Source organism: Maniola jurtina, chromosome 11 (assembly GCF_905333055.1).
Source record: "Maniola jurtina chromosome 11, ilManJurt1.1, whole genome shotgun sequence".
Taxonomy (NCBI): Eukaryota; Metazoa; Arthropoda; class Insecta; order Lepidoptera; family Nymphalidae; genus Maniola; species Maniola jurtina.
In genome coordinates, this window is record NC_060039.1 from 5,554,924 (window position 1) to 5,568,236 (window position 13,313).

Below are 13,313 nucleotides of genomic sequence, written 5' to 3' on the forward strand. Positions count from 1 at the left end.
GATCACGTTTTTTTAACCCCCGACCCAAAAAGAGGGGTGTTATAAGTTTGACGTGTGTATCTGTGTATCCGTCTGTGCCATCGTAGCGCCTAAACTAATGAACCGATTTTAATTTAGTTTATTTTGTTTGAAAGGTGGCTTGATCGAGAGTGTTCTTAGCTATCATCCAAGAAAATCAGTTCAGCCGTTTGAAAGTTATCAGCTTTTTTCTAGTTACTGTAACCTTCACTTGTCGGGGGTGTTATAAATTAATTTACACTTGTGTAGATAGCCGTCTGTTCTTTGCGACGTCAATTTTATCAAACAAAAAGTCAAATGAATCCAATCCTACAGCTACCTCTATAAAAACGAAACAACGAAATCATTACCTTCTTCATTCCTCGCAGACATTTTTTTTAACCTTCGCGCAACATTGAACTTGAAAGAGCTCGCCATTGACCTAAATTACAATCTATGGTTCAACGATCGAAATCGCATCGCTGATCAGATAACATATCAACCATAAAAATTCTTGTTCATAATATGCTTACGTAATAACAGTATAATGTACAATGATCTAAATGTAATACTTAATCTAAAACAGGCTTTTGAGGATTTGTGTGGTGTTGCGTGGTGGTGGTTCGTTATACCTATTAGGTACCTACTTGCTTGGTTACTTACTTTTCTTGCATGTTTAGCAGTGGACGGGCGGTGCATATCATATGCTAAATTTAATGCAAGTAGTCGACATAGCTTAGCATAATTAGCGTGCTGAAGTGACAGCACAGGCAGATGGTGTCCGTCGCTAGGGTAGCCTGCCACTTCTTGATTTACGAGTTTTAGATTTTTTTACGGGAGACAGTGTTTTACATAGGTTTTTTAATAAGTTTATTCTTTGTAGAAACATATTTTATAAGTTCTTTATTTTGTGAAACAAATGTATAGAAATCTTTACATGTTAACTTAAAATTAAGTACATTTAACTTGTAATCCGTCGTCGGCTACGCGGCTATTGGACTATTGGTCCACGGCCAGGCATTGCCGCACAACTAAAATAACAAATCTTTAGGGTTTGGTTTCGCCAGTCAGCTCCGGCTGAATTTGTAAAAAAACGGGAGAAATTTACCCCATATTTTATTTTCGGGTTTCTTTGTTATTATCATACCCTGAAATACGGGGCAACCCGTAAAATGCGGGGCATCTGACAATCTGCAGACAACAATGGTCGCTGGGAAAGATGCGTTCTTGAGTGAAAACGGCCCAAAATCAATGGTGTAACACATTGAGTAGATAGCGTAGCGTGGGATGACCTAACCCGATGGATCGACGAGCTCCGAAGTAGGTGGATCAGGAAGGCGGTGCGTATAGTGCGCTTTCGAAAAAGTCTTTGTCCAGTAGGTAGTAGTAGACCACAAGCTATGAACGGAGCGCTTTTAATTCTGCCAACGAGTATTTATAGTGCTGCCAACGTGATGCAAACAAAGCTTCAAAATAAACCCTATTACAGAACCTAAAAGTAGGTAGGTACGTGATAGTTTGATTTTAAGATGTCCACCTCCATTAAGGAGGTCGGGGGTTCGATTCCGGGCACGCGCCTTTAACTTTTCAGTTATGTGCTTGTATGATAGTATCGGCTTTAACAGTGAAGGAAAACATCGTGAGGAAACCTGCATGCCTGAGAATTCTCTATAATGTTCTCTACGGTGTGTGAAGTCTGCCAAACTGCACTAGTCCAGCGTGGTGGCCATGTCCAGCGTGGTGGCCATGTCCAGCGTGGTGGCCATGTCCAGCGTAGTGGCCATGTCCAGCGTAGTGGCCAAGCCCTTCTCGTTCTCAGAGGAGACCTGTTCTCAGTAAGAAGTGAGCCGCGGCGTTGCGTAGGGTTGTTGATGACGCAAACAAAGGCTTGAAAATAAACTCTATAAAATATTCATATATTTTATTTTTATTTTTCTTGTACCAAAATTGTATTTACAAAGTAGTAATATAATCTATTTAGTTACATTGCAAATGCTTAATTTTAAACAGAGATTTCTTCCAGCTTCCCGTTCAAGGTTGCGAGTAAGGCGCATTAATACGTGGAATAGGTCTTACGGTTATTATAAAATGATGAATACAAGGCCTATAGTTCAATTTCATTAGACGCAACTCTTCTTCGTGGTAGCATACTAGAAGTTTGCTTCGTCTAGTGCCATCACCTAAGGCTAACTAGATTTCGTTCACCGCTGTTCTAAACAGTGACCTTGTACTCATATTGGCGAAGGTTCTTAAGCCAGGATGTTCGTCTACGGCCAGGTCTACGTTTGCCTTTTATCTTGCCCTGTATTATAAGCTGTAGCATGTCATATAAGCACAGAAGTTTGCGGTACATTAGATACCTTCTTGCCCACGTTGTCTATTATGTGGGAACTGTAAAACGTCATGGGTATAATTACCTAGTAATAATGGGGTCAAGTTTATTGGGCTCGCTTGAGTTACCACACTTATCACGATCTTTGCGTTACGCCATCGCATTGCAACGGATATAATAATGCGTAATGTCGAAATAACGTTATTAAAACTATAATAATTCATAACCTAGTTGATTCTGATTGAAAGGAATGTGACGTGATTATTTACTTTGACTTTATGTAGTGGTTTTAGCCTGTGGTATTGCTTGTCCGCTATACTTAATTTTAAATACATCATCATCATCATCAACAGCCTGTGGACGTCCACTGTTGGACATAGACCTTCCCTAAAGAGCGCCACCACACCCGGTCTTCAGCCTTCCTCATCCAGTCACTTCCCGCAGGCATCCCATACTACGCTTGCTTAAACGCGGTCTCCACTCAAGGACTTTCCGGCTCCAACCGCCATCGCCTCTACGACAGGCATGGCCTGCCCACTGCCACTTCAGCTTGCTAATAGTTTGGGCTATGGCAGTGACCTTGGTTCTCCTGCGGATCTCCTCATTTCGGATCTTATTTCTCAGGGAAACTCCTGACATAGCCCTCTCCATAGCTCGCTGAGCAACTTTGAATTTAAATACATATTATCCAAAATTGCAGAACCGGCAGGATTAGAACCTGCGTCTACCTTGGCATCGCGCCCGAAGCTCCTTTGACCGCTAGTCTATGGTGTGACTATGGTAAATGGTCCACTTAGTGCCATCAGTAATAGGTCGCCGATGGGTTGGATGATGAAGTTGTCAGTGAATATGTAAGACAGGCAGGTACTAGTATATCTACTGGTCTTATCATCAATCATTTCCTAGGCACCCACTAAACGGCATAGTTCCAACATATCTTATTATAATTTTGCCTATTTTTCTCAACCAAGGATCGAACTGCAATGGCAGCTGCTTTTGAGTGACGTAAAAAACTTGCATTTGAACTAATAAAATTCTAAGAAAAAGTTTTTTTGAGAAAATCTATAGCAACTGATGCGCAAAATTAATTTATCCGTGAACATTAATTTATACTTAACTTCCTATTCAATCAAAAGGACAAAAAAATTACTTTATCAATAAATATCTGTAGGTACAGTTATTTTCTCAGTTATTTTGGTAATAAGTAATAACTAGTGAAGGTCCGATTCAGTTTAAAAACAAAGGTTAGTTACTGAGGCTAGTAACTTATTGGCCTTACGGAAATATTTCTGTAGATTACATAATATACTTAACCTAATTTTGGTATTTCTTTAAATACTTTTTTTTATAAATAAACAAATCATCCAAAATACCTACACTTGAATACAATTTACAAAAAAAAATTAAATGTAAAGGAATCAAAAAGCGCAATCAATGTTGACGTACGATGATAAACGTGTTTTATCGTAGGTGGGTACGAGTACCTACGTTTCATGTTATTCACGTACGATAAAGCGGTGTAGTAGGTATTTTTGATAATAATTAATATCCAAAATAATACACTCAATTTGTTTGTTAATGAAAAATTGTATTTAAGAAAAACTTGTACCTAACTCATTAGCATCTGTTTAGCAAGGATACAGAACTGCTTTAACTTGTAAATTGGTCCCAAAGACATAAAAAAATGAATCTGAAAGTAAGGTACTAGGTTTTGAGGTACGGACCCCTAAAAACATCAAATGATCTCCGAGAATTATGACTAACCCACTCAGTTGCAATAGGTAGGCGACATACCAACGCGACTACTAAGTATTTCCTTCCGGAATACTAAAAAATACATGCTAATTAGAGCAATTCATATGTTTTGTTCAGAATACATTAAAACCACATTAATTCGAGATAAAGTGCGGAAGGAAGGCCTGCAGTGACATAGACCTTGCTCCCACTTCCGGCGTCTATACCTACTCTATAGGAACTAGAATACACCGGCCTTTGAAAATACTCGTAAATAATGACCGTTATGACTGTATCTTGATGTGTAACTGTATTAAGATGTTTGTAAAAGATACGATCATATATCATAAAGTTATGACACATATAGGACATAGGTAGGTAATTAGTTATTATCTTGTAAATTCCATAAATGACAAAGTTGCGTGGAAGCAACTGACTGAGCTTCAGTTGCCCATAAATTAAAAAAAAAAAAAACTAAATATTTTTATTCAATTAAACTTTTACAAGTTCTTTTGAATCGTCAAAAGCATCTACCACTGGTTCGGAATGCCTTTCCTACCGAGAAGAACCAGCAAGAAACTCAGCGGTTGCTCTTTTCAAAGATTTCATATACAATATTATGCCATGTATAAAAGCAGTTGAAGTCCCGCGCATTGCTGGAGCGAATTGCAGGTCAAATCCACGCAAATGAAGTAGTTAGTGTGCTTATTTGGAAAACTTTATTACACACACAAACATATATACAGAAAACAGTCAGTGTACTGATTGTTACATTGATTAGGCATATTGTAACTTTTTATGATTTGAAAAGAGCAACTGCTGAGTTTTTTGCCGGCTCTTCTCAGTAGGATCAGTAGGATTTGCCTTTCGAACCGAGTGGTAGAGTCACAAACGTAGTACTTAAGTATACTAGTAAGTTTTACTAAAGTATATAAGGAGGAGTCCCATCCGCTATTTCCGAAACTCATCAAATCTTCACCAAACTTACATGGTACCAAACTACCAATTTGATAGTACACCTTTGTAAACAAAAAAAATATGTGAAAATCGGTTCAGATGTTGAAGAAGTTATGGAGCAATATCGATAAAAAAATTGATCCCATATCTCGAAGAATTCCTATTTTTTTTCGGGATATAAACTACCCTATATGTCCACCCGGATACCCTGTTATATTTTTGGATTCTCTGCTAATAGTATGGGGCCCCTGTCAGGGTTCTAGTTGCACTTTTATAAATCCGATAATTCTCATATAGGAAAACCTACCTATTTAACATTGTTACTAAAAACCTTGTCCCGTCTTATTAATCAGTATTTGAACAAGGGCAGGCAACTGTCGCCTAACACGTCATTGTGAAAGACAATGAAACAATAATAAGCTTAATAAATTACAAAACCTTTACCTGCTTACAAGACGTGTGTATTTTACTTTAAATCATCGATGTACATGGATTAGCCTTTCCCATACAATTCCGTCCCCAAAAATACGCTTGAATCTTACGTCATCGTCATTGACAAAAATTCTATTGACTTTTTGAGCGCGTTTTTTATCTTCGAAGGGCCCATCTAGTAAATGGAATAATAGTTCTTTCCATTTTATTTTCATTAGGGCCTTATCCGAATCCTTACATGAGAAATTTTTTTTGTTCGACTTGATCGGGTAAGTACCCACCTTCCTGTTTAGTGGAATTTAACCTTTCGATTTGACAATAAGATAGAATACAACAATAAACAGGAGCGCAAGCGCAACGAAGTTTTTTTTTATACAGAAAAAAAAATTAAGGCGAAAGGGAAACGAGCTCAGCTTTAGGTAATTATTTACAAAAACAATACCACCTAGATAATATCTTTTCACAAAATTTTATCCTTTCAGGAATCCTAAAATCCTATATCTATTTATCCGATGTGTTCGAATTTACACGAGTTTTTTAAACAAAAACCGAGTAAAGGTTACAATTTTTATTTTGTTTCTTTTTTCACAATAATTGAACACAAAGGCAGTCCGACCTAATATTAGGCCATGATATCTTAACTTATTAGAAAATAAAATTATAGTTGAAACACCTGAGACGAAATGCCTAAAGAGTCAACTACGCGCGACGAGATCGTATCCAAGAAGGAGAAAGTAATATAATCAGGAACTGAGAAAAGTTAAAGTTACCTGTATAGATAGTTATTTAACTCTGCTGTAGATCACAGCCCAAGCAGAGTGAACAAGTGTGACCTTCTGCCGCACCGTTATCTCGCGATGCGTCTTTCAGACATTATGAAAGCCTAACTATTCGCCTTACGAATATCTAGATTGACCAATGCACTTTCTTCTTCTGGAACAATGTCTTCATCTGAAAAACATTTCTCTATTTCTTGAATAGTTTTGCCTTTTGTCTCAGGTAAAACCTTGTATAATATGAAAGTGAATATTGACGACATAAGAGCATAGAAAAGAAATGCTCCATGCGATTTAAAATATTTGAAAATAAATGGAAAAATTTGTAAATTCACACCCATAATGGTGTTAACTAATAACGCGAAAATTGATAAAAATAAACTTCTGCCCTTTAATGGTGTTAATTCAGTAGAAAAACACATAGACATAATCATAGGACCGCAACTCATACTGACAGAATATCCCATTATAAGAAATATAGTTAAATATTTATTTTCTGATATTACCATTAAATGTATTAAGTATAAATATAATGATAACATAAACAAAAACGTTATTCCTATAACTGATGATCCCAACAACAATGTACGGCGATTAAGGAACTTGGTAAGAAAAACTCCTACATACATTCCAAGCACAGTAATTCCATCTAATACAAGCATTCCTGCATATGCCGTTGACTCATTTACTGATATTGTTTGAATGATATGTAATACATATCCAGTGCAAGCCATCTTTCCTGAAAAATGATAAAGGCACATAGCAACTATTGAGTACATTAGTGGTTTATAAAATCTTTTTGATTTAATTGTGTGATACATTCTATTGATGCTGCTCTTCTGTTTGTCTCGGTGATACTCTTTCTTTCGTTTTAAATTATCTTGCTGAGAAGATATGAGTTGCTTAAGTTCGTCTTCAGAATCCTTATCCTCTCCTTTTAACCAACGATGACATTTTGCACACTCATCAAACCGTCCTTTACTTGCTAACCATACAGGTGACTCAGGCCAAAAGAGTGCAGTTATATTGTAGATGCAACATATAAAAATCAATATACTAATATTTTTCCAGTGAAAGAAGGTCCCAATGGCGTTAGAGATCCAGACACCCCAATAAAATGTTGCAGCTTTAAAAGTAATAAGTATCCCTCTATGTTTGGGTGATGTGTATTCAGTGAGTACCATGATTGATATTGAGAAAAGTACCGCGAAGATTATTCCTTGTAAACACCCACTTATTAAAAGTTCAGTAGTACTTGAACTAAAGTAAAACAACGACACGCAAACCATAGTATTTACCCATGTAACAGTATACGGTATTTTTCTCCCAAATCGAGCAGCAATTACGGGAAAAATTATAACCCATGGTAGAGACCCGTAATTAGAAATTGACACTGGAATAGAAATAAACAAAAATACATTATTACTATCTTAAACGTAAATCTTCTTAAGTAAGTGTAAGTGTAATAAAATAAAATGACAAAAAAATCGAGACTTCTATTCTAGTATAAAATTCTCTTGATACTCACGAATAATTTCTTATCATTGAAACATGCAATGACAACAAAAATAAGGTAAAAAAAAAGAATATTAGCCATGCTAATCATGACTAATACTCTCCTTTCCCCTCCAATTAAGCGTAAAGCTTGTGCCAGGAGTGGGTACGACAATAGTGCAACGGGTAGGGTTTGAACCGTCGACCTTTCAGAATTCAGTCCGCTCCTCAACCGTTGAGCTATCGAGGTTCTTGCATTTTGAATCTTCTATTTTACGTGGCGCTTCTAAAGTCGATGATTTTATTCATCACCGAGAATGAATTGAATATACTACGCCACATAATATACCTACACGTAACACGTCTATGGTATGATATTTTATCGTTGGAAACATGCGAATACAATCCATACTAATATTATAAATGCAAAAGTGTCTGTCTGTCTGTCTGCTATCTTTTCACGGCCCAACAATTTAGCCGATTCTGACGAAATTTGGTACAGGGTTAGCTTATATCCCGGCAGTACATAGGCTACTTTTTATCCCGGAAAATAAAAGAGTTCCCACGGGATTCCTAAAAACCAATCCGCTTAACCGATTTGTATGAAATTTGGTACCGAGGTAGCTTGCGTCCCTGTAATTGACATAGGCATTATATCCCGGAAAATCACGCGGACGAAGTCGCGGGCATCCTCTAGTTACTTAGTAAACGAGTACTTACTCAACCAAGACATCATTGCCATGCTAATAATTTCAGTAGAATTTGCGTCTTTTCGTATTTGTGGTACAAAAACTGTGGGTGCACCGAAAAATAACCCGCCAATGAAAAAGTACGATGTTACCCCACTGCATACGAATATCTGAGGAGAAATGAAAGCTTTTAAAAAAAATTGTTGGCGGTTTGTCCTTCCATCCACGTTGCTTTTGTTACTAAGTAGGTATCACACTTCACACTAATATTATAAAGGCGAACGTTTGTGTGTAGGTATGTGTGTATGTGTGTGTGTATGTTTGTTACTCCTTCACGCAAAAACTACTGGACGAATTGGGATGAAATTTAGAATGGAGATAAATTATACCCTGGATTAGCACACAGGCTGGGTAATTTTTATCTCGGAAACTCAAAGAGTTCCTACGGGATTTTTAAAAAACCTACATCCACGCGAACGAAGTCGCGGGCATCAGGTAGGTAGGACACTAAAAGGAAAAAAAGCTAATTCGAAATATTTAATCGTAAAAAAATCTCACCTGTCTAAGTAAGTAGATCCTTGGAGACTTCACTGAATTTTTTGGCAATTTATTTAACTCGCCAGATGGTTCCATTTTGAATAACAACAAAAACTTTTTATAAATAGTTAGGTAAATCTAGAAATAATAATTATAATGAGAAAACGAGCACTCGTATTAGATAGGTAGGTACTGTATGGAAGGCGCACCTGTGTTGCAGGGTAAACAAGATACCTATGCAAATTATATTTAAGAAGTGGCATCGATTCTGATGATCTTCGCCAGTCTAAATTTAGAATACCTAGTATTTGCATCTTTTTCTTATTTTTTTTTTATTTTTTTTTTAATCGGTGCAGTGCGAGTAGGACTCGCACACGAAAAGTTCGTACCAACGTATTTGAAATAACACTTTAATTTTTTATTATTTGTTCTGTCACGAAAAAAATATTATAATGTGTTCATGAACAAATAATAAATGGGGTATCATATTATTATGAAAGGCCTGTATACATTCTAAAACAGATTTTTATTTATTTTTATTCATAATAATTTTTGATTTATCGTGCAAAATGTGGAAAATAATGTCCTAGTACGGAACCTTCGGTGCGCCAGTTTGACTCGCACTTGGCCGGTTTTTTTAAAATCGGTGAAGTGTGAGTTGGACTTCACCGATTTTAGATAACTTTCAGGTAGCAGGCAGGTACCTACTAGGTGGGTACATTATAGGTACCTACCTAACCTAGGTACATACAACTTGTACAAGGATTTTCCGATAAAGACAATTTTCGCTTTGCATGAAACGGTTTTTCCGTGGAGAGTCCTAAATTCAATTTTATCAATAATTAATTAAACTGAAGGAAAACCGTTCATAATTACATATTTTTTATGTGGAAGTAAGTAATTGCGCTACCAGTTAATCGATAAAATGAATGAATCAATAAAGTTGTATAAAAAGTAAATGATTGTCTAATTACCTAGTAAAATTACCTTTCAAATGAGAACAATATTATTAAGTTCCAGGCTAGGAACTAGATCGGTAATGTGCTACAGCCCGAAACCCACCAAATACTTAAATAACTTAGTAAGTAAAATAAGCATCAATACCAGTTTCAAGTTTTGAAATATCTCTTATCCTCTGCGCACTCGTCTTATCATAACCACCATGGATATCTGAACCTTTATGAATCGCTTCTGCTAATTTAAAACGTCTGCTAACTTGTGGTTTTTAGGGCTCCGTACCTCAAAAAGAAAAAGGAACCCTGAAGGATCACTTTGTTGTCTGTCTATCCGTCTGTCGTGTCTGTCAAGAAAACCTATAGGGTACTTCCCGTTGACCTAGAATCATAAAATTTGGCAGGTAGATAGCTCTTATAGCACAAGTAAAGGAAAAATCCGAAAACCGTGAATTAGTGGTTAGATCAGCAAAAGAAAAATTAAAATGATAAATAGTGTTTTCAATTTTCAAAGTAAGATAACTATACCAAGTGGGGTATCATAATATTATGAAAGAGCTCTACCTGTACATTCTAAGACAGATTTTTATTTATTCTATGTATAATAGTTCTTCATTTATCGTGCAAAATGTCGGAAAAAATTCCCGAGGAGGTACGGAACCCTCTGTGCGCGAGTGTAACTCGCACTTGGCCGGTTTTTTGCTCACGACCGACTCGCACTTTACTGATTTTTATTATTATTATAGCTTCGACGGGCATGAAACCGGTACCTATCTACATACATAGCACGTTACATTTTTTATTATCTACGTTTTTAAGTATTTTAGTGCACGGTTTTTATTAGGGTTTCGTAGCCAAATGGCAAAAAACGGAACCCTTATGGATTCGTCATGTCTGTCTGTCCGTTCGTATGTCACACACACACACTTTTGCGAAACTATAAGAACTATACTGTTGAAACTTGGTAAGTAGATGTATTCTGTGAACCGCATTAAGATTTTCACACAAAAATGGAAAAAAAGTCAACCTCAACTTTCACCTCAATATTCCTAGTAGTTTAAAAAGTTATTGAATTTTGATATAAGATCGACCCATGCGCACCATAGTGCGACGTGTGGCTATGGTGAGTGGACAGTTTCCTAAAGCTATGGTGCTTCTTGTGGTAATAAAGGTGGAATTACATGGCTCTAACGCACAGCTAACCAAACTCTAACTAATGGGCAGGGCACATAATTCTAAAACCGATACACGTAAGGGTGCCCAAGGCGCCTAAAAAGGCGACCTTGCAACTCAAGGAAGCTCAGTATTGGAAGACTACAGGCGACATCAAACGAGTCAGAAATCGCAAGGAGCCCTAGATTTAGGCGGTGAAAGACCATGGCGTGTAAAAGTCCCTATAACAGACTTAAGTGAAGCAGTGACGTCTATTGGTTGACGACGCTGGCTCTATCCATCCATCCATCAGCCTGTATGCGTCCACTGCTGGACATAGGCTTTTCCAAGAGCGCGCCACCAAACACGGTCCTCCGCCTTCCTCATCCACCCGCTTCCCGCCACCTTCTTCAGGTCATCGGTCCAGCGAGCAGGAGGTCGTCCCACACTGCGCTTACCCGTACGCGGTCTCCACTCCAGAACACGTCTGCCCCATCGACCTATGCTCTAGTGCTGGCTCTATGGGCACACTGCCCATAGAGCCAGCGCTGCCAAGCGCTGTGAATGCCAAGCACTGTGACGTTCCGGTTCCAGTACGATGCCGCTTACAGTTCGTGCAGTTTACTTCTCGGTATCATGAATATACTCGTAGATCCTTCGTAGAAGAAAAGACGGTTAAGTACGACTCGGAGCCGCACAGGAAGGGTTCCGTACAACACTTTTTTTATTTTCATGGCATTTCAATACAAGACAACACTTTTTTTTTAATTTTCATGGCAATAATTTTGTTTAGTATTTGTTGTTATAGCGGCCATAGAAATTCTATGAAAATTTCAGGTCACTACCTGTTATGGTTCACGAGATACAGCCCGCTGACAGACGGACAGCGGAGTCTTGGTAATAGTGTTTCGTAGGCACCCTTCGGATACTGGGCCTGAAAAGTACTCTGTGGTATTGATGATGAAGATGGATCGATCGCTGTCCTAATACCTACTTATCGCTATCCCATTTCGACTGCCAGAGTGAGTGAGAGCGAGGTATTGTAAAACTACTACTGGGTGGTATCTGATCTATAGGAATAGGAAAAAGGTAAAAGTAAAAATCAAACACACAATACATAGTTACACACATTTATTAAGAAAATTTTTCTTATACATAATGTGAAAACCTGTATTTCCGGATTGAAAAATTATATAAAAAATAAACAATGAAATTATTTTTAAATAAAATTGACAATATTAAATACAATCTTAGTTAAAACTTTTATGACGACTTTTATGACTTGACGATTCAAAAGAACTTGTAAAAGTCTAATTGAATAAAAATATTTTGAATTTTGATTTTTTTTGAATTTTATGGCATTCTATTACATCATTGGATAAAAACCATAAATAATATTTAATAAAAATTGTTGATGTTTATAACTTATAAACAAACTAAAGGCTTTTTAAGCACTATACATAATATTATACACACAAAAACACGTCAATAGGTACATAATAATATAGGTACATAACATACGTTTGGCAATAGATTTACCTGCTTGATTCCATAGTCGTGTTCGTTTGCTTTTTATGTACACGAATTGCACATACCTACACAATTAATAAAATTTGTTTTGCGTGTGCGCTCTGATGGCATGGCCCCACTGGCGATCATTCGGCAAATACTCGTTGGCGGGGCCGGCGTCAAACGTATAATTTGACATTCGCAAAACATTTGCCAAACATTCGTATAGGAGGCTGCAATTTGGCCCGCATCAACGGAAATTAGTCTAAGATCCGGCCGCTTCAATCAGCAGGTAGGTATCTGTTTTTTTTTTACTTTAAAAAAAGTTGCACTGGAAACACACAAAAGGCAACTGGCTAGAAGGTTTGTCGAACTTCCCCTAATCTCGCGGGCAGACCCCCTTGCCCCTGGCAAGCGACGGGTCTGCCCGCGAAATTCAAATTTTATTAGGTTTTATTTGGTTTTTTTGCAATTGGTTAACTAATACGACAAAATAGGCTTATGGCATTCCAATTGCGCCAATGGCAAGTATCATCTCCATGTGTTTATATAAAAATCTTTACTAGAAAGGGTCCAGTTTAAGAAATTAGCTCTAGTATCGACTAATATTATGTGAGTTATAGTCGATACTAGAGCTAATTTCTTAAACTGGATCCTTTCAAGTAACGATTTTTATATAAACCTATGAGGATGATACTGCCCTGCCATTGGCGTAATTAAAGTGCCCTGAGCCTACTTTTTCGTATTAGTT

General features: G+C 37.2%; 1 protein-coding gene across 3 annotated transcripts; it reads right to left on the reverse strand.

Moving 5' to 3' along the window:
- Positions 1-5,691: 5,691 nt before the first annotated feature.
- Positions 5,692-10,087, reverse strand: LOC123869499 (facilitated trehalose transporter Tret1-like). Of its 3 annotated transcripts, none has more exons than XM_045912474.1 (4): positions 10,053-10,087; positions 8,970-9,086; positions 8,443-8,581; positions 5,692-7,621 (listed from the first exon to the last, which is right to left on the reverse strand). In XM_045912474.1, exons 2-4 carry the CDS (start codon positions 9,042-9,044, stop codon positions 6,336-6,338), a joined length of 1,500 nt encoding a protein of 499 aa, XP_045768430.1. In that variant the 5' UTR covers positions 9,045-9,086; positions 10,053-10,087; the 3' UTR covers positions 5,692-6,335. The 3 variants fall into 3 exon arrangements, with proteins under 3 accessions (XP_045768430.1, XP_045768429.1, XP_045768428.1); XM_045912473.1 differs by having other exon boundaries at positions 9,936-10,081; XM_045912472.1 differs by lacking the exon at positions 10,053-10,087 and adding an exon at positions 9,158-9,265.
- Positions 10,088-13,313: the final 3,226 nt, after the last annotated feature.